General features: G+C 43.1%; 1 protein-coding gene across 1 annotated transcript in view; it reads right to left on the bottom strand.

Moving 5' to 3' along the window:
• Positions 1-21,988, bottom strand: part of LOC141087760 (pendrin-like) — a 63,036-nt gene that overhangs the window by 30,374 nt on the left and 10,674 nt on the right. The window contains exon 9 of the mRNA XM_073573557.1: positions 9,179-9,326. Coding sequence (XP_073429658.1) covers positions 9,179-9,326 — 148 coding nt within the window. The remainder of the gene's footprint in view (positions 1-9,178; positions 9,327-21,988) is intronic.

Genomic DNA, 21,988 nt, shown 5'->3' on the forward strand with positions numbered 1-21,988 from the left:
TTTTTTTTTTTGCTAGGAAGTTATAAGGGTTAAAATTTGACCAGCGATTTCTCATTTTTACAACACCATTTTATTTTTAGGGACCACATCACATTTGAAGTCACTTTGAGGGGTCTATATGATAGAAAATACCCAAAATGACACCATTCTAAAAACTGCACCACTCAAGGTGCTCAAAACCAGATTCAAGAAGTTTATTAACCCTTCAGGTGCTTCACAGGAATTTTTTGAATGCCTAAAAAGAAATGAACATTTAACTTTTTTCACAAAAAAATTACTTCAGGTTAAATTTTTTTATTTTACCAAGGGTAACAGGAGAAATTGTACTGGAAAAGTTATTGTGCGATTTGTCCTGAGTACGCTGATACCTGATATGTGGGGGGGAACCACTGTTTGGGCGCATGGCAGAGCTCGGAAGGGAAGGAGCGCCGTTTGACTTTTTCACTGCAAAATTGGCTGGAATTCAGATCAGATGCCATGTCAAGTTTGGAGAGCTCCTGATGTGCCTAAACAGTGGAAACCCCCCACAAGTGACCCCATTTTGGAAACTAGACCCCCCTAGGAACTTATCTAGATATGTGGTGAGCACTTTGAACCCCCAAGGGCTTCACAGAAGTTTATAACGTACAGCCGTACATTTAAAAAATCATTCTTTCCACAAAAATGATCTTTTCAGCCCCAATTGTTATTTTCCCAAGAGTAACAGGACCCCAAAAGTTATTCTGCAATTTGTCCTGAGTACCCTGATACCCCATATGTGGGGGTAAACCATTATTTGGGCACATGGCAGAAGCTCGGAAGGGAAGCAGCGCCATTTGACTTTTTTGGCTGGAATTGAGATCGGACGCCATGTCGCGTTTGGAAAGCCCCTGATGTGCCAAAACAGTGGAAACCCCCCAATTCTAACTCCAACCCTAACCCCAACACACCCCTAGCCCTAACCCTAACTCTAGCCCTAATGGGAAAACCCTTCACAAGTGACCCCATTTTGGAAACTAGACCCCTCAAGGAACTTATCTAGATGTGTGGTGAACACCTTGAACCCACAGGTGCTTCACAGAAATTTATAAAGTGGAGGCATGAAAACAAAAAAAAAAAATCACATTTTTCACACAGAAAAGTTATTTGATCCTCAATTTTTTTATTTTCACAAGGGTAACAGGATAAATTGCACCATACAATTTGTTGTGCAATTTCTCCTGAGTACGTGGATATCCCGTACAACAATACCCCATATGTTGGGGAAAACTACTGTTTGGGGGCACAGCAGGGTTTGGAAGGTTAGAAGCACTGTTTGACTTTTTGAACAAAATTTGGCTGGAATCATTAGCGGATGTCATGTCACATTTGGAGGCCCCCTGATGTGCCTAAATAATGGAAACTTCCTACAAGTTACCCCATTTTGGAAACTAGAACCCTCAAGAAATGTATCTAGATGTGTGTTGAGCACCTTGACTACCCAGGTGCTTCACAGAAGTTTATAATGTTGAGCTTTGAAAATAAAAAAAATCAAAATTTTCCCACAAAAAAAGTTATTTTAGCCCCAATTTTTTATTTTCATAAGAGTAACAGGAGAAATTGCACAACACAAATTGTTGTTCAATTTCTCTTGAGTACGCCAATACTCCATATGTGGGGGAAAATTACTTTTTGCGTGCACAGCAGGGGAGAATGGAAGGAGTGACGTTTTGGAACACAGACTTTAATGGAATTGTGTGTGTGTCATGTTATGCTTTGCGAGCCCCTGGTATTCCGAAACAGTGGAAAATCCCTGCAAGTGACACCATTTTGGAAACTAGATCCCTCAAGGAATCTGTCTAGATATGTGGTGAGTACCTTGAACCCCCCAGGGGCTTCATAGAATTTTACAACTTTGATCTGTGAAAATACAAAAACAAAAAAACAACAAATTTTCCCCACAAAACTATTGTTTTAGCCGCTATTTTTTCATTTTTACAAGTCTAGCAGAAGAAAATGGACCACAACATTTGTTGTACAATGTCTCCTGGGTACACCGATACCCCATATGTGGTCAAAAACTACTTTTGAGGCACAGTGCAAAACTCAGAAGAAACACCATATTGGAGTTCAGATTTTGCTGAAATGGTTTAAGAGTGCCATGTCACATGAGGTGTCAGAACAGCAGAAATCCCCAATATATGACCTCATTTCGCAAACTACACTCCCCTATGAATTCAAATATTGGTGCAGTGATCATATTAACCCCCGGAACTTTTTTTGGTTTTGCGTTTTCGTTTTTCGCTCCCCTCCATCCCAGAGCCAAAACTTTTTTATTTTTCAGTCAGTATGGCCATGTGAGAGCTTATTTTTTGCAGGACAAGATCCACCCGCGGCTATTAACCCATTAAATGCCGCTGTGAAACGGAAACTATTTAGACTTCTTTAAATTTTCTCACTCTGTTTCATTGCAGCCATTTGGTAAATTCAAAAAAGTTAATTTATTTTTCTCATTAATGTACACTCTGCACCCCATCTTAACTGAAAAAAAACAGAAATGTAGACATTTTTGCAAATTTATTAAAAAAGAAAAACTGAAATATCACATGGCCATAAGTATTCAGACCCTTTGCTCAGACACTCATATTTAAGACAAATGCTGTCCATTTCCTTGTGATCCTCCTTGAGATGGTTCTACTCCTTCATTGGTGTCCAGCTGTGTTTAATTAAAATGATAGGTCTTGATTTGTAAAGGCACACACCTGTCTATATAAGACCTCAAAGCTCTCGGTGGATGTCAGACCAAATGAGAATCATGAGGTCAAATGAACTGGCCAAAGAGCTCAGAGACAGAATTGTGGCAAGGCACAGATCTGGCCAAGGCTGCAAAAGAATTTTTGCAGTACTCAAGATTCCTAAGAGCACAGTGGCCTCCATAATCCTTTAATGGAAGAAGTTTAGGACCACCCGAAGTCTTCCTAGACCTGGCCATCCAGCCAAACTGAGCAATCGTGGGAGAAGAGCCTGGGTTAGAGAGGTAAAGAAGAACCCCAAGATCACTGTGGCTGAGCTTCACTGATGCAGTAGGGAGATGGGAGAAAGTTCCACAAAGTCAACTATGTCTGCAGCCCTCCACCAGTCGGGTCTTTATGGCAAAGTGGCCCGACGGAAGCGTCTCCTCAGTGCAAGACATATGAAGCCAGCATAGAGTTTGCGAAAAACACAAGAAGGACTCCCAGACTATGAGAAATAAGATTTCCTGGTCTGATGAGGCGAAGAGAACGTTTCGGTGAAAATTCTAAGCGGTATGTGTGCAGAAAACCATTTTGATACAGGAAAGATGTATATCTTTGTACCGTGTTAGCCAGTAGATAGAAAAATATTCAGGATTGAGAGTCCTCAGTAGTTGATACCTTTTAATGGCTAACTGAAAAGATGGTAATACATTGCAAGCTTTCGAGACTACTCAGGTCTCTTCATCAGGCTAGACTAATACAAAATCTGAAGTCACATATTTATGCACAATACAGCCTAGAAAAAATGCAATAGATAAGACAAGTGACGTGAAGCAGAACTATCAATATGGGAGAGGGAGAAACATAAATATAAACATTGGACCAGTTCATAGATAAGGAGTCTGGATGTTTTATGGTCCTCTGATTGGGGTCTGGTTCTGTGTTGCCCTGCAAGGTTTTAAAAGGAAATTCCTTAATTGATGTAAAAAGACATAAATCCATGCGACACATTCATTCCAGCACTGAGAGTGTCAAAGTTCGTCATAAATTTGTACTCCCAAACTCGTCTCTCTCTCTGAGATGTGAAGTTACCTTTCAATACCAGTAATTTCATATCCATGCTGCTGTGATCAGGGATACAGAAATGTTTTGCCACAGGTAGATCCATTCTTTTTTCTCTTATTGTGTGACGATGAGCATTCATCCTTGTTCTAAGCTTTTGCCCTGTCTCCCCCACATACAGACCCCCAGTTGGACATTTAGTACAAATAATTAAGTACACCACATTAGATGTAATGCAGGTGAAAGTACCTGGGATCTTGTAGTCCTGATGTGAGTTGGGGATCTTTATCTTGTCCGTGGTCATTATAGATGGACAGGTTTTACATTTTTTCTGGTTGCAAGGAAAGGTTCCTGCAGCTGTTGGAGAGGACAGGGAGCTTCTGACAATGATGCTTCTTAAATTTGGGGGCTGCCTAAAACACAGCAGTGGGGGGTCTGGAAAAATGGATTTTAATCGGGCATCTTTTTGTAGTAAAGGTTGTAATTTCCGTGCAGCTCCCCTTAGCACCTCCAGATTTGGGTTGTAGGTGACTACTAGAGGCACTCGGTTATTTTCTTCTTTAGCTTTGTAATGTAGCAGGTGATTCCTTGACAATCTGGTGGCTCTTGTAATTTGGTTTTCAATTGTTCTTGGATGGTAACCCTGATTCAAAAAGGTTTTTTTGAGGCGACCAAGGTGTTTGTCTCTATCCATGGGGTTGGAACATATACGATTGTATCTGATGGCTTGGCTATAGATAATAGAGTTCTTTATGTGTTTTGGATGGAAACTGTCCCATTTAAGGTATGTTGGATGGTCGATTGGCTTCTGATACAGGGATGTCTCTATTTCATTGTTTTTTAGCTTAATGATGGTGTCCAAAAAATTAATCTCGGTACTGGAGTAGTTGAGTGTTAAATTGATGGTGGGATGAAATTGATTAAACTGTTCGTGGAACGTCTTTAGCTGTTGCTCAGACTCCGTCCAGATGATTAAAATATCATCAATGAAGCGGTAGTAGGCCAGGGGCCTGATGGGGCATGAGGACAAAAAATCGCTTTCAAGCTTGGCCATGAAAAGATTTGCATACTGTGGAGCCATTTTACTTCCCATAGCTGTGCCAGTCTCCTGTAGATAGATCCTGTTGTCAAATTCAAAGTAATTGTGGGTGAGGATGAATTTTATAAGTTTCACCACGGCATCAGCATCAGTCCCTGTGTTTTCCATGAAGAATTTGCAGGCATGTAAACCATCTTGGTGTGGGATATTAGAGTACAAAGATTCCACATCCATGGTGGCCAGGATGGTTCCTTTTGGTAGAGGACCTATTGCTGCTAGTTTATTCAATAGGTCAGTTGTGTCCTGAATGTAGCTGGATGTATCCTTCACCAGTGGTTTAAGAATACCCTCTACCCATCCAGATACCTGCTCAGTGAGGGTGCCCACACATGAAATAATTGGTCTTCCTGGATTTCCAGATTTGTGGATTTTGGGAAGCATGTAGAATGTCCCTATTCTTGGAGTCTCTGGTATCAGGTCATCGCCAGCTCTTATGGACTGGTCAGGCAGACAAGAAACCAACTTGTTTAGTTCCTTGTAATAGTCCTGTGTAGGATCCGACTCCAATTTTCTATAGTAGCATGTGTCCATGAATGAATACGTCAGACTACATGAAGGAAGCAAACAGGCAACTTATGGACACATGCTACTATAGAAAATTGGAGTCGGATCCTACACAGGACTATTACAAGGAACTAAACAAGTTGGTTTCTTGTCTGCCTGACCAGTCCATAAGAGCTGGCGATGACCTGATACCAGAGACTCCAAGAATAGGGACATTCTACATGCTTCCCAAAATCCACAAATCTGGAAATCCAGGAAGACCAATTATTTCATGTGTGGGCACCCTCACTGAGCAGGTATCTGGATGGGTAGAGGGTATTCTTAAACCACTGGTGAAGGATACATCCAGCTACATTCAGGACACAACTGACCTATTGAATAAACTAGCAGCAATAGGTCCTCTACCAAAAGGAACCATCCTGGCCACCATGGATGTGGAATCTTTGTACTCTAATATCCCACACCAAGATGGTTTACATGCCTGCAAATTCTTCATGGAAAACACAGGGACTGATGCTGATGCCGTGGTGAAACTTATAAAATTCATCCTCACCCACAATTACTTTGAATTTGACAACAGGATCTATCTACAGGAGACTGGCACAGCTATGGGAAGTAAAATGGCTCCACAGTATGCAAATCTTTTCATGGCCAAGCTTGAAAGCGATTTTTTGTCCTCATGCCCCATCAGGCCCCTGGCCTACTACCGCTTCATTGATGATATTTTAATCATCTGGACGGAGTCTGAGCAACAGCTAAAGACGTTCCACGAACAGTTTAATCAATTTCATCCCACCATCAATTTAACACTCAACTACTCCAGTACCGAGATTAATTTTTTGGACACCATCATTAAGCTAAAAAACAATGAAATAGAGACATCCCTGTATCAGAAGCCAATCGACCATCCAACATACCTTAAATGGGACAGTTTCCATCCAAAACACATAAAGAACTCTATTATCTATAGCCAAGCCATCAGATACAATCGTATATGTTCCAACCCCATGGATAGAGACAAACACCTTGGTCGCCTCAAAAAAACCTTTTTGAATCAGGGTTACCATCCAAGAACAATTGAAAACCAAATTACAAGAGCCACCAGATTGTCAAGGAATCACCTGCTACATTACAAAGCTAAAGAAGAAAATAACCGAGTGCCTCTAGTAGTCACCTACAACCCAAATCTGGAGGTGCTAAGGGGAGCTGCACGGAAATTACAACCTTTACTACAAAAAGATGCCCGATTAAAATCCATTTTTCCAGACCCCCCACTGCTGTGTTTTAGGCAGCCCCCAAATTTAAGAAGCATCATTGTCAGAAGCTCCCTGTCCTCTCCAACAGCTGCAGGAACCTTTCCTTGCAACCAGAAAAAATGTAAAACCTGTCCATCTATAATGACCACGGACAAGATAAAGATCCCCAACTCACATCAGGACTACAAGATCCCAGGTACTTTCACCTGCATTACATCTAATGTGGTGTACTTAATTATTTGTACTAAATGTCCAACTGGGGGTCTGTATGTGGGGGAGACAGGGCAAAAGCTTAGAACAAGGATGAATGCTCATCGTCACACAATAAGAGAAAAAAGAATGGATCTACCTGTGGCAAAACATTTCTGTATCCCTGATCACAGCAGCATGGATATGAAATTACTGGTATTGAAAGGTAACTTCACATCTCAGAGAGAGAGACGAGTTTGGGAGTACAAATTTATGACGAACTTTGACACTCTCAGTGCTGGAATGAATGTGTCGCATGGATTTATGTCTTTTTACATCAATTAAGGAATTTCCTTTTAAAACCTTGCAGGGCAACACAGAACCAGACCCCAATCAGAGGACCATAAAACATCCAGACTCCTTATCTATGAACTGGTCCAATGTTTATATTTATGTTTCTCCCTCTCCCATATTGATAGTTCTGCTTCACGTCACTTGTCTTATCTATTGCATTTTTTCTAGGCTGTATTGTGCATAAATATGTGACTTCAGATTTTGTATTAGTCTAGCCTGATGAAGAGACCTGAGTAGTCTCGAAAGCTTGCAATGTATTACCATCTTTTCAGTTAGCCATTAAAAGGTATCAACTACTGAGGACTCTCAATCCTGAATATTTTGCAGAAAACCAGGCACTGTTCATCACCTGCCCAATACATGCCCAACAGTGAAACATGGTGGTGACAGCATCATGCTATGGGGGTGTTCTTCAGCTGCAGGGACAGGATGACTGGCTGCAATTGAAGGAAACATGAATGCAGCCAAGTACAGAGATATCCTGGATGAAAACCCCTTCCAGAGTGCTCTGGACCTCAGACTTGGCCGAAGGTTCAACATTTCAACACGACAATGACATGACCCTAAGCACACAGCTAAGATAAAGGAGTGGCTTCAGAACAACTCTGTGACCATTCTTGACTGGCCCAGCCAGAGCCCTGACCTAAATCCAATTGAGCATCTCTGGAGAGACCTGAAAATTGCTGTCCACCAACATTCACCATCCAACTTGACGGAACTGGAGAGGATCTGCAAGGAAGAATGTCAGAGGATCCCCAAATCCAGGTGTGAAAAACTTGTTGCATCATTCCCAAGAAGACTCATGGCTGTACTAGCTCAATAGGGTGCTTCTACTCAATACTGAGCAAAGGGCCTGAATACTTATGACCATGTAATATTTCAGTTTTTCTTTTTTAATAAATTTGCAAAAATTTCTACATTTCTGTTTTTTTTTCAGTCAAGATGGCGTGCAAGAGTGTACATGAAACAAAGAGTGAAAAATTTAAAGGGGTCTGAATACTTTCTGTACCCACTGTAAAAGTTCAAATCACCCCCCCACCTTTCACCCCATTCAAAATAAAACAATAAAAAAATCAAACATACACATATTTGGTATCGCCGTGTTCAGAATCACCCGATCTATCAGATAAAAAAGGATTAACCTGATCGCTAAACGGCATAGCGAGAAAAAAAGTCAAAATGCCAGAATTGTTTTTTTGGTTGCCGTGACATTGCATTACAATGCAATAACGGGCGATCAAAAGATCGTATCTGCAGCAAAATGATATCATTAAAAACGTCAGCTTGGCACACAAAAAATAAGCCCTCCCAACCCGAGATCATGAAAAATTAAGACGCTACAGGTATCAGAAAATGGCGCAATTTTTTATAACAAAGTTTGGAATTTTTTTTCAACACTTCGATAAAAAAGAACCTAGACATGTTTGGTGTCTATGAACTTGTAATGACTTGGAGAATCATAGTGGCAGGTCAGTTTAAGCATTTAGTGAACCAAGTAAAAAAGCAAACAAAAAACAAGTGTGAGATTGCACTTTTTTTGCAATTTCATCGCACTTGGAATTTTTTTCCCGTTTTTGAATACATGACATGATAAAACCAATGGTGTCGTTCAAAAGTACAACTTGTCCCTCAAAAAATAAGCCCTCATATAGCCATTTTGACCAAAAATTAAAAAGTTATGGTTCTGGGAAAGAAAGGAGTGAAGCATGAAAATGCAAGACCAAAAATACCACTGGTTGTTAAGGGGTTAATGAATTTAAAGAGAGTTTATTACTGTACTAGGTGATCTAAGAGTATGGCACACATGTTTTAAGCTCAGTTGGAGGTTTTTCCATACTTACAATTTGTGGCAAATTGATTAGATGTGAATCCAATTTTTGGGAAAAAGTGAACGATGAACCTGGTCATTTTGAATTTCAAAATATTTGCTCATCTCTAATAAATATGCCCCAGTATGTGATATTTACACATGGTCATAGTATAGCATGATATAATTATTGAAATATACAGAGAACACATACCTGATTCCCATTTATAGAATAGTTGTATTTGGTGGCATACACTTTACCCACAGAAACAGCCACAGCATAGGCCACTATACCTATTGAAAATGCTGAGCCAATCATTTCTGAAAACATTGCCACATCCGGTGTCATAGGAGGTATAAAACTGAAAAAACAAAATAATGATAAATATTCAATTCCGAGTATATCAAGTTTGTGACTAATATATACAGTATATATAAAATAACACATCCTAGATATCACTGAATGAACATTTAACTTTTTTCACAAAAAAATTACTTCAGGTCCAATTTTTTTTATTTTACAGAGGGTAACAGGAGAAATTGGACCAGAAAAGTCATTGTGCAATTTGTCCTGAGTACGCTGATACCCGATATGTGGGGGGAACCACTGTTTCGGCACACGGCAGAGCTCGGAAGGGAAGGAGCGCCGTTTGACTTTTTCAACACAAAATTATCTGGAATTGAGATCGGACGCCATGTCGCATTTGGAGAGCACCTGATGTGCCTAAACAGTGGAAACCAACCACAAGTGACCACATTTTGAAAACCAGACCCCCCAAGAAACTTATCTAGATGTGTGGTGAGAACTTGGAAACCCCAAGGGCTTCACAGAAGTTTATAACGTACAGCCGTAAAATAAAATAAATCAAATTTTTTCCACAAAAATGATCTTTTCACCCCCAATTTTTATTTTCCCAAGGAAAACAGGACCCCAAAAGTTATTGTGCAATTTGTCCTGAGTATGCTGATACTCCATATGTGGGGGTAAACCACTGTTTGGGTGCATGGCAGAGCTCAGAAGGGAATTAGCGCTATTTGAGTTTTTCAACGCAGAATTGGCTGGACGCCATGTCACGTTTGGAGAGCCCCTGATGTGCCTAAACAGTGGAAACCCCCCACAAATGACACCATTTTGGAAACTAGACCCCCCAAGGAACTTATCTAGATGTGTGGTGAGAACTTTGAACCCCCCAAGGGCTTCACAGAAGTTTATAACGTACAGCCGTAAAATTAAAAAAATCATATTTTTTCCAAAAAATAATCTTTTCACACCCAATTTTTATTTTTCCAAGGGAAACAGGACCCTAAAAGTTATTGTGCAATTTGTCCTGAGTACGCCGATACCCCATATCTGGGGGTAAACCACTGTTTGTGCACATGGCAGAGCTCAGAAGGAAAGGAGCGACGTTTGACTTTTTCAACGCAAAATTGGCTGGAATTGAGATCGGACGCTATGTCGCGTTTGGAGAGCCCCTGATGTGTCTGAACAGTGGAAACCCCCCACAAGTGACCCCATTTTTGAAACTTGACCCCCCTAAGGAACTTATCTAGATGTGTGGTGAGCACTTTGATCCCCCAAGTGCTTCACAAAAGTTTATATTTGAAAATAAAAAAAATCATATTTTTTCCACAAATATGATCTTTTAGTCCCCAATTTTTTTATTTTCCCAAGGGTAATAGGAGAAATTGGACCCCAAAAGTTGTTGTCCAATTTGTCCTGAGTACGCTGATACCCCATATGTGGAGAAAACTACTGTATGGGCACATGTTGGGGCTCGGAAGGGAAGTAGTGACGTTTTGGAATGCAGACTTTGATGGAATGATCTGCGGGTGTCATGTCGCATTTGGAGAGCCCCTGATGTGCCTAAACAGTGGAAAACCCCCACAAATGACCCCATTTTGGAAACTAGACCCCCAAGGAACTTATCTAGATATGTGGTGAGCACTTTGAACCCCCAAATGCTTCATAGAAGTTTATAACAGAGTCATAAAAATAAAAAAAATCATTTTTTTCCACAAAAATGATCTTTTTGCCCCCAATTTTTTATTTTCTTAAGGGTAAGAGGAGAAAATGGACCCCAAAAGTTGTTGTGCAATTTGTCCTGAGTAGGCTGACACCCCATGTGTGGGGGTAAACCACTGTTTGGGAACATAGCAGAGCTTAGAAGGGAAGGAGCACCATTTGGAGAATTGGCTGGAATTGAGATCAGATCCCATGTCGCGTTTGGAGAGCCCCTGATGTGCCTTAACAGTGGAAACCCCCCCAATTCTAACTCCAACCCTAACCCCAACACACCCCTAGCCCCAACCTTAATGGGAATATGGAAATAAATACATTTTTTTAATTTTATTATTTTTCCCTAACTAAGGGGGTGATAAAGGGGGGTTTGATTTACTATTTACAGCGGGTTTTTATGTTTGGCAGCTGTCACACGCTAAAAGACGCTTTTTATTGCAAAAAATAGTTTTTCAATTACCACATTTTGCGAGTTATAATTCTTCCATATTTTGACCCACAGAGTCATGTGAGGTCTTATTTTTTGCAGGACGAGTTGACGTTTTTATTGGTACCATTTTCGCGCACATGACATTTTTTGATCATTTATATTTTTTTATGTTTTGGCGCTTTTATATAATAAAAACAATTTTATATAAAAATAATTATTTTTGCATCGCTTTATTCTGCGAGCTATAACTTTTTTATTTTTGGCTGATGATGCTGTATCACAGCTCTTTTTTGCGGGACAAGATGACGTTTTCAGCGGTACCATGTTTATTTATATCTGTCTTTTTGATCGTGTGTTATTGCACTTTTTGTTCGGCAGTATGATGATAAAGCATTGTTTTTTGCCTTGTTTTTTTTCAAGGGATCTACTAAAGGAGTTAACTAGTGGGACAGTTTTATAGGACGGGTCATTACGGACACAGCGATACTAAATATGTGTACTTTTATTGTTTGTTTTTTTATTTACAAAAAACCACCATGGTTACTTACCGGTAGCCGGTTTTTCCGGAACCCATGACAGCACCACCTTAGAGAGGGATCCGCCCCGCCAGGACAGGAACCTACTGAGACATAAGGGGCGGCACCTCTCCCCCGCTTCAGTTGGGTTACAGAGCATTGAGAGGACTTCCCGGTTAGTTACATGTTTAATCCAACACCACAACACTCAAAACACCCTACTAATTGTGCACACCCATACAGTGAAAAAAGGGGGGGAATGTACGGGTGCTGTCATGGGTTCCGGAAAAACCGGCTACCGGTAAGTAACCATGGTGGTTTTCCCTTCACCCATGACAGCACCACCTGAGAGATTTTTGGAGACTTCGAAACACCTTAGGGAGGGACCACCGCTTGCAGCACCCTTCTACCAAAGGTTAAGTCAGCAGAGGAGGATAGATTTAATCTATAGTGCTTAAAGAAGGTTGAAGGTGAGGCCCAGGTAGCGGCCTTACAAATCTGTTCGATTGATACCTCTGCCTTTTCAGCCCAGGAGGTCGCCACGGCTCTGGTGGAATGAGCCTTGATGCCGTCAGGAATCGGGATACCACTAGCTGAATAGGCTACACTAATGGCTTCCCTAATCCATCTAGCAATAGTCCCTTTTGAAACCCCATAGCCTTTCCTGGCACCCTGAAAAGCTACGAATAGGGACTGTGACCTCCTCCACTGGCTAGTGGCAGATATATATTCTACGAGAGCCCTTTTAACATCCAGACTATGGAATTTTTCCTCCCCCAGATTTTTTGGATTTTCGCAAAAGGATGGAAGGACAATTTCCTGACCCCGATGGAAATCTGATACTACCTTGGGCAGATAACTGGGGTCTGTTCTTAAAACTACCCTATCCTGAAAGACTTGCGTGTAAGGAGGATTTACTGAGAGAGCCTGTAAGTCGCTTATCCTGCGGGCTGATGTGAGGGCTACTAACAGGATTGTTTTTAGGGTCAAGAACTTTAGGGGTAGCTGATGTAATGGCTCATACGGATCTTTTGTAAGGGCTTCTAACACCAGGTTTAAATCCCAGGGGGCTATTCTGGGTATTGGAATAGGCTTAGCTCTATGGCAGGATTTAATAAATCTGGCTATCCACCTATCTGATGCCAGTTTGCAATTGTAGAGCGCCCCTAGTGCCGACACCTGAACCTTAAGTGTGTTTACTGCTAACCCCATCTGCAACCCAGATTGTAAGAACTCTAGGATGGCCCTAATCGGGGGTTCTTTTCCTAACGGCTTACCCAAGAACTGTAGGAACTTATCCCATGTTCTGCCGTAGATGTTAGTAGTCACCGGTTTCCTGCTTTTTAGCAGAGTGGCCACCAGCCCAGCTAGTAGGTCCGGGATTTCTGGCAGAACCCATGGATCGGAGAGGGACATCTTCCGTAGCAGAGCAAACCAGGGCCTTTTTGGCCAGAATGGAGCTATTAGAATCACCCTGGCTTGATCGTTTCTGATTTTTCTTACCACAGTTGGGATCAGAGCTACTGGGGGGAACGCGTAAGCCAGTCTGAAGTTCCACTGGATGTGCAACGAGTCCACTGCCCATGGATTTTCCCTCGGGTTTAGAGAGCAGAACCTTTCTGTTTGCCTGTTGTGCTTGTTTGCAAAGAGGTCTATCACCGGTTCCCCCAAAGCTGAATTATCTTTTGAAAAATGGACCGGTTTAGCGCCCATTCTCCTTGCCTCAGGGTATTGCGACTCAGGAAATCTGCCTCTATGTTTTCTGCCCCTTTTATGTGTAGGGCTGTCACGGAGTGTAGGTGTTCCTCTGCACTGCTCAGAATGTCTGTTGCTGCTTCCATTAAGGAGTGTGATTTTGTCCCACCTTGGTGGTTGATGTATGCCACTGCTACCTTGTTGTCTGACATAATGCGTACGTCTCGACCCTGGAGTAGCGGAATGAAGTGGCTTAGGGCCTTGCCCACTGCCCACAGTTCTCTCAGGTTGGAGGATGCCTTCCTTTCTTGAGGTGTCCAGGAACCCTGACCTATGAGGCCCCTTAGGTGTGCCCCCCACCCCGAGGAGCTTGCATCTGTTAAAATTATATCTGTCTCCTGTCTGTCCCATGGTATTCCTAAGGTCAGATTTGTCCCGTTCAACCACCAGTTGAGAGAGTCTCTGGTTTTTGAGGAAAGCTCCAGCTTCCCTTCCAAACGCCCTCTTAGCGATCTTTGTGCTCTTAGTATCTCCCCCTGGAGTTGCCGGGTGTGAAACTGAGCCCACCTGACCGCCGGAATACAGGATGTTAGGGTACCTAGTAGGGACATTGCTTTTCTTAATGTCATACATGGTTGGTTTCGGCCCGCCAAGGCCAGATTTTGTACCTTCTCTACCTTGGACTCTGGGAGCAGACACTCTTGCCTTTCTGAGTCCAGTATAAATCCTAGGAAGGTCTGTTTCTTTAGGGGTTGTAGTTTTGATTTTTTGAAATTGACTATCCACCCTAACTCTTGCAAGGTGTTGATCACCTGAGTCAGCTGTGCTGTACAGTGGTCCTCTGAACTGCCCACTATAAGAAAATCGTCCAGGTATGGTATTATGACCGTATCGTGAATCCGGAGAAAGGCTGTCACTTCCGCTATGACCTTGGTGAAGACCCTCGGGGCTATGGATATGCCAAACGGAAGAGCCCTGAACTGAAAGTGCCTTAGTGTGCCCTGAATATAAAGCGCTACCCTCAGGTATTTCTGGTAATCTGGATGGATAGGGATGTGATAATACGCATCCTTTAAATCGACTACGGCCATGAAGCAATCTTGATGTAGCAGCTTCACTGCCGTAGTCACTGATTCCATCTTGAAGGTCGGGTTCCTTATCCAAAGATTGAGGCGTTTGAGATTTATGATTGTCCTGAACGACTGATCCGGTTTTTTTATTAGAAAAAGGGGTGAATAAAACCCCTTTCCTTCCTGTAAGCGTGGCACCTCGGACAGTACCCGCTTGTCTATCAGGCTCAGGATTTCTGTTTCTAAGGCCAGTTGTTCTTCGGTCATCTTCCTGATAGGTGTGATGACGACCACGGGTTTTGGCTGACGAATAAAGGGGATTTTCAGGCCTTCTTTTAGGATGCTCAGAATCCAGGTATTGGAGGAGATCTTTTCCCAGGCCTGGAAAAAGAGTGCCAATCTCCCTCCTACTGGAATACCGGCGTCATTGTGGTGACTTTTTTGAGGTGGAGGTGCCTCCACCAAACATAAACCCTGATTCATTCTTTCTTTTATCCTCCCATCTTCTGTCAGCGGGAGGACGCCCTCTATTGAATCTCCCCCTCCGAAAGGGCTGTCTCCTCTGATCCATAGGGAATCTGGGGAAGCCTTTTTTCTTATCGCCTGCTTTCTCCAGAATATCGTCCAAGTTCTTGCCGAACAGGAATCGACCATCGCAGGGGAGAGAGCACAATTTGGCAATGGACTGAAGGTCACCCGGACAGCCCTTAAGCCATAACGCGCGTCTAGCAGCATTTGATAGTGACGCTGCTCTGGCTGTCAATCGCATAGAGTCCGCCGAGGTATCTGCCAAAAAAGCCGCTGCCCCGTGCAAGAGATACATGTCTGATAAGATCTTCTCTCTTGGGACCCTTGACGCCAGCTTCTCTTCTAACTGCTGCAGCCAGATCATGAGGGAGCGTGCCGTGCAGGTGCCCGCTATCGCCGGCTTTAGACCTCCTGCTGTCGCTTCCCATGCGTGCCTCAAATATGAGTCCGCTTTTTTGTCCAGCGGGTCTCTAAGAACCCCTGCATCTTCCAAGGGCAGGGCCGACCTTTTGGAAGATCTGGACACCGCTGCATCTATTTTTGGGACTTTGTCCCATACCTCCGTATCCTTGTATTCAAAGGGGTATCGTCTCTTAGAGGCGGATGGAAGGGCCCCCGATTTTTCAGGCTTTTTCCACTCCTTCTCAATAAGCGCCTGGATTTTCGCGTTTACTGGAAAGGTTCGTTTTTTCCTCTCCTGAAGCCCCCCAAACATGACGTCCTCTAGGGTTTTAGCCGCCCTTTCTTCCTGTAGGCCCATTGTGGTTCTAATGGCCTTTAGGAGGGCATCTGTATCTTCTACAGGGAAACATGGCTTACCCCCTGTGTCACTATCTGAGGAGTCTGAGGAGGATGATTTTTCCGCCTGAGATGATACTGACGCGGAATCTGAGGGGGAACTAGGGAAATCCTTCCTGCTTTTTTTCCCTTTTTTCAATAAGGACTTAATTGAGCCTTCCATTTCTGACCTGAGGGCAGATATTAGATTGGCTGCGAAACTAGGCGCTTCCTCCGCCATAGTCCGCTGAATGCACGAAGCACAGAGATCTTTTTGCCAGTCTCTTGCTAGGGGAGATTTACATATAGCACAACCCCTATTCTTCTTCTTGCTTCCCGCTTTTCTGGGCCTTTCCTACAGGGTGAAGCATACAATAGAAAACCCCTATTAATATACTGTTAACATTCACGAAGATCACTCACCACCCGTAATCAAGGGTACCGGACTTGGAGGCTGCATCGGAGCACCTGACCCGCGCTCTTTGGACCTTGAGGAGTGCCCCGACCTGCGGCTGGGGCGACTGCTGCTTGAATGGCTTCCATGCTTCCTGCCAGAGGGCTGTGAGGGAGGCAGGGACGCTGAACGTTCCTGCTCGGACTCCATTTTGCACCGCCGATCTACAGCTGTCTTCCTCCTTTTAAATTGCATGCCTCCGCCTGGTGAGCATCTTCCTCCCCTCCCCCCTGCGACCGCCGGCTCAGCGCTTCAGAAGCCGGCCGGCGTCGCACCCAGCGCCATTACACCATCGCCTTCTGCTGATGTCAGCCGGCGCACCCAGCATTCCAAGCGCCGCTGACGTCAGCGGCCGGAAGACGCCAGCGTCTCTCCCCTACCACGGGGATCGAGATGCGGCGTGCGCGAGGGGAGGGCGGCGCGGTGGGGGCTTCCCGGAGCCACCGGAATCCCATCCACGCCCGCACGAACCCGGAGCCCCAGGGACCCCGGGGACTGCGCTTCCAGGACCCGACGGCCGGCGCTACAGGTAAGCTACCTGTTCTTCCCGCGCCGGGACGGGCCTGGGTCTTATCTTTTTCTTCGCCCATGACAGGCACCGCCACAGTGGGATTCCTTCCAGGACAGGAACCCAACTGAAGCGGGGGAGAGGTGCCGCCCCTTATGTCTCAGTAGGTTCCTGTCCTGGCGGGGCGGATCCCTCTCTCAGGTGGTGCTGTCATGGGTGAAGGGAAAAATGAATTTATTAGGGGATTTTTTTTTCACTTTATTTAGTAATTTTTTTTTAACTTTTTTCCATTGTCCAAGGGGGGGACATTACTATGTAAAGTCAGATCGCTGATCTGACACTTTGTAGAGCACTGTCAGATCAGCGATCTGACAGGCACTGCAGGCGGCTTCTCAGCGCCTGCTCTCAGGACCCGGAAGGCCCCCGCAGCTATCTTGAATCTGGCCCTCGGAACAATGCGAGCACATCGAGGTGTTCTGAGGGTCTCGGAAGCATGCAGGGAGCCCCCTCCCTGCGTTATTCTTCCCTATGTCCCCGGTACACTGTGATCATGTTTGATCGCAGTGTGCCAGGGTTTATTGTGCCGGGAGCCGTCTGTGACATAGTGCTGGGTGTCAGCTGTGATGATCAGCTGACACCCGGCTGCGATCAGCTGCGCTCCCCCCCGTGAGCGCAACTGATCGCTATGACGTACTATCCTGTCCATGGGCATTAAGGCCCAGGGGACATGGACGGGATAGTATGTCATATGTCAGGAAGGGGTTAAAGCATCAGTCAAATCCTGGACTGTCGGTGGTGCAACGTGGCATTGGTGGATGGAATGAGACATATGATGTTCCAGATTGGATTCAGGTCTGATGAACGGGCAAGGACAGTCCATAGCATCAATGTCTTCATCCATGCAGGAACTGCTGACACACTTCGGCCACATGAAGCCTAGCATTGTCATACATCAGAAGAAACCCAGGGCACAGTGCACCTGCATATGGTCTCACAATGGGTCTGAGGATCTCATCCCCATATGTAATAGCAGTCAAGGTACCTCTGGCTAGCACATGCAGTGCTCTGCGGCCCTCCAAGGAAATGCCTCACCACATCATTACTGACCCACTGCCAAATCAGTCATACTGGAGGAGGTTGCAGGCAGCAGAACGTTCTCCACGGCATCTCCAGACTCTCTCACATCTGTCACATGTGCTCAGAGTGAACCCACTGTCATCCATGAAGAGCACAGGATGTCAATGCCGAATCTGCCAATATTGGTGTTCTCTGGCAAATGCTAATCACCCTGCACAGTATTGGGCTGTAAGGGCAACACCCACTTTTGGATGTCAGGCCCTTATACCATCATCATGGAGTCTGTTTCTGACAGTTTGAGGAGACAAATGGATGTTGGTAGCCCGATGGAAGTAATTTTGCAGGGCTCTGGCACTGCTCCTCCTGTTCCTCCTTACACAAATGAGGAGGTAGCAGTCCTGCTGCTAGGTTGTTGCCCACCTACAGCTCTCACCACATCCCCTGGTGTACTGGCCTGTCTCCTGGTATCTGCTCCTTGCTCTGGACACTGTGCTGACAGACACAGCTAACCTTGCCACAGATCGCATTGATGTGCCATCCTGGATGATCTGCACTACCTGAGCAACTTCTGTGGGTTGTTGACACTGCCTCATGCTGTTGTACCTCTAGGGGTGAGCAATGACAAAATACAAAAGTGACCAAGACAACAGCCAAAAAGGATGAGAACAGAAAAATGGTCTGTGGTCACCAACTGCAGAACCACTCTTTTATAGGGGTTGTCTTGGTAATTGCCTATCATTTCTACCTGTTGCCTGTCCCATTTTCACAACAGCAGGAGAAATTGATTAACAATCGATCTTGCTTCATAACTGGACAGGTTTATTTCACAGAAGTGTGATTGAGTTGGAATTACAAAAGTGTTCCCTTTATTTTTTTGAGCAGTGTACACATATACACAAGTGTTTGTGTGATGAACTCCCTATGTACCCAACCTAATTTGGCCTTAATGTCCACATATTTTTAATGTTTTTCCATTGTTACATTCTGAGATCTATAACTTTTCCATTTTTCGTACACATAGCTGTATGATGGCTTACTTTTTGCAGGAAGAGTTGTATTTTTCAGTGAAACCATTTTAGCATACACACAACCTTTATTTACTTTTTATGGAAAGAAAAAGAAAAAAAAACACCAATTCTGATTTTTTTTACATTTTGTATTTTACTCTTTACATTTGCTGCACTAACAATGTATTTACTATATTCTGTGTGTGAGCACGATTATGGCAATACCAAAATTTATGTTACTCATGTTTTATTACTTTAATACAATAAATAAAAAAAATAATTTGTGTGGGTTTAATATTTTCATGACTAGTGATGAGCAAGCACTCGAATCAAGCAGTTCGGACGCTTGGATGGGTAAGACTCGATTAATGACTATAATGGAAGTCAGTGGGAAACTCGAGTATTTTTCTGGAAGACCCTGACACTCACGGTCCGGCTGTGCTCCACAAGACCCAAATGAGAGCGGTGATGACATCAATAATGTTACTGACATCACCATTGTGGCTGGGACAGACAGAGTAGAGTCTGACCAGAAGTAACCTATGAAGCTTTGTTCTTAGAACTAAGCTCCATAGGTTGTACTACAGAATCGGTAGACGTAGTGGGAATGCTATGGACTATGTTGAAGCCATGGGGTTAATAAATTGGTGAACGAGGGACTGTTTCTTGGCTTTATTTATTTAATTCTGTCTTTATGTCTTTCATGTTGTCATTTGTGGATTATGTCAGAATCCTTAGACTACTTCGGACCAGCAATGCTTTTTTATTAATACAATGGTGAACCAGGGTGTCGGGGAGGTTTTTTTTTTTTTTTTTAAATAAAATATTTTTGTGTGTTCCTTTCCTTACAATTCCTTGGTTAGTAATGGGATTGTTTGTATGTTGTTTTTTGCATGGTCCAAGCGGGATACATAAAGATATATCTTTATAACAGTGGTCCTTCAGAGCCACGGTCAGCTTAGAGAGAGAGTCGCGAGCTACATTCAGCACTGAGAGAGGGTCGCGAGCCACATCCAGCTCCCACCACCCCAAAGTACTGTCAACCAAAGCCCCCATTACAGGTATAATGATAACCAAAGCTTTTCCACATAAATCACTCCAAAGAAGTACACTGAGATCCAGGGGTTCCCACAATACCCCCATTCAGTATTCTCCCATCAAGGACTCCCAACACAGTCGCATCCAGCTTCAAGAACCTCCTCTAGCAGGTAGTATCATCCTCCAGCATACCATACCTAAATCATCTCTAAACCCCAAGACAGTAAAGGTGCATCCAGATCTGCTCTTCTGTGCAGGGTTACTCACAAAATTCACCATTTTGAGATGTTCTCTTCATACCTGTTTGCTAGACCTGGAGCTAATGCACCAAGCTGGCAGACAGTCGCAAGCCACAATTCATGGGACCGTGAGCCACATGTGGCTCCCGAGCTTCAGGTTGGGGACACCTGCTTTATAGTATGGGTCAATACATTTACAATGATGCCCAATTTATAAAATTCTTTCTATGTTTTACTATTTTTACCCAAAAAAGATCTCTGTTTTATTTTTTTCATCATATTTAGAGAGCCATAATTTTTCGTTTTTGAGAGTTCTTAAAGGGCATGTTTTTTTTGTGTAAAAAGTTGTCATTTTTATTGGCTCTATTTGAGGTGCATATGTTTTTGTGATCATTTTTATTTAATTTTAATTTTATTTTTATTTAATTTTTGAGCAAAAATAGCAATTCTTTTGTAGCTTTTCATATACTTTTTTTGTGACTGTATATGATATAATTTTTTATAGGCATTTGTGTCTTATTAGAATAAATAACTTTTCAATCTGCAAAATTGTATTTTTGTTCTTTTTCAACCATTGAAAACATGTTTTTTTTATTTTTACAATATTTATTAGTCTCACAAAGGGACTTGAACATACAATCTTTTGAATGCATTGGTAATACTCTATACTATGTAGTGCAGAGCATTTTCCAGCCTGTTAATGTTAGACTGACAGGCTGCTTAATAAACCATGCCTCCGGCTTTGGTCTATGGCAGACCCAAAGGCCGTTGTTAAGCCTATGATTTCCATAGCATCCACCGACACCCTGTTAACACTCCGCAGGGTGTCAATAGAGTGACAAGAGGGAACTATCTTTTTCTCACACTATGCTTTCAGCCGATTGATTTATCACAGTCCGTTAGGACACGAAAAGGCAATGCAGTAATGGGAACTGGTTAATGTCTGAATGGCTAATGATTCATATATGTCATATAACACTTAGACCCGATTCATTAAAGCTTTTACGCCAGAAAACTCATGTTAAAAAAACTTTGAACAGTTGCAAAATCTTTGCGCAATGTGAACCTGCACAAAAATGTTGAGACTTTTGCCATTTTCACCCCATTTTCGCTTAGCTCTGACAAAGTGGGTGGGACACGGCGATCTCCGCTCATTAAATTCATGATGAGCGCTGGCATAACTTGTGCCATAGATCTTACTCCAGTCCCTCGCACTTTATCTCGCTCCCTCATCATGATCGGTATGAAAAACAACGAGTATTTGTTGAGTTTTTTATGTTGGCAGATTTTCTGTCGCATTTCTGCACATATTAGGTAAATCAGGTTTGTTAGTTTTTTACATTGAGTTTATCAATACTTTTTTTACTTGCGTTTTTGACGCTGCGCTTTTTGTCTATCATTGGTACGTCATGTTTTTGATGTTTTCTGGTATTTGGCTTTGATAAAAAGTTATTGATACAGCCATGTATGGATTAGATAGTGTAAACGCAGTAAAAACAAAAAGGCATTTTTAACCTGGGATTTTTTGCATCTAATGCAAGTCTATGGGAAAAAATCTTCACATAAAACTCAGTGTTCCTGAAAATTATGTTGCGGATTTCAAACACGCAGAGCAGGTCAGTGTGCACAGCTTAGCGGGAATCTGTCACCTATTTTTTGGTATATAAGA

Source organism: Dendrobates tinctorius, unplaced genomic scaffold (genome assembly GCF_039654945.1).
Source record: "Dendrobates tinctorius isolate UK_male_01 unplaced genomic scaffold, ASM3965494v1 ptg000035l, whole genome shotgun sequence".
Classification (NCBI taxonomy): Eukaryota; Metazoa; Chordata; class Amphibia; order Anura; family Dendrobatidae; genus Dendrobates; species Dendrobates tinctorius.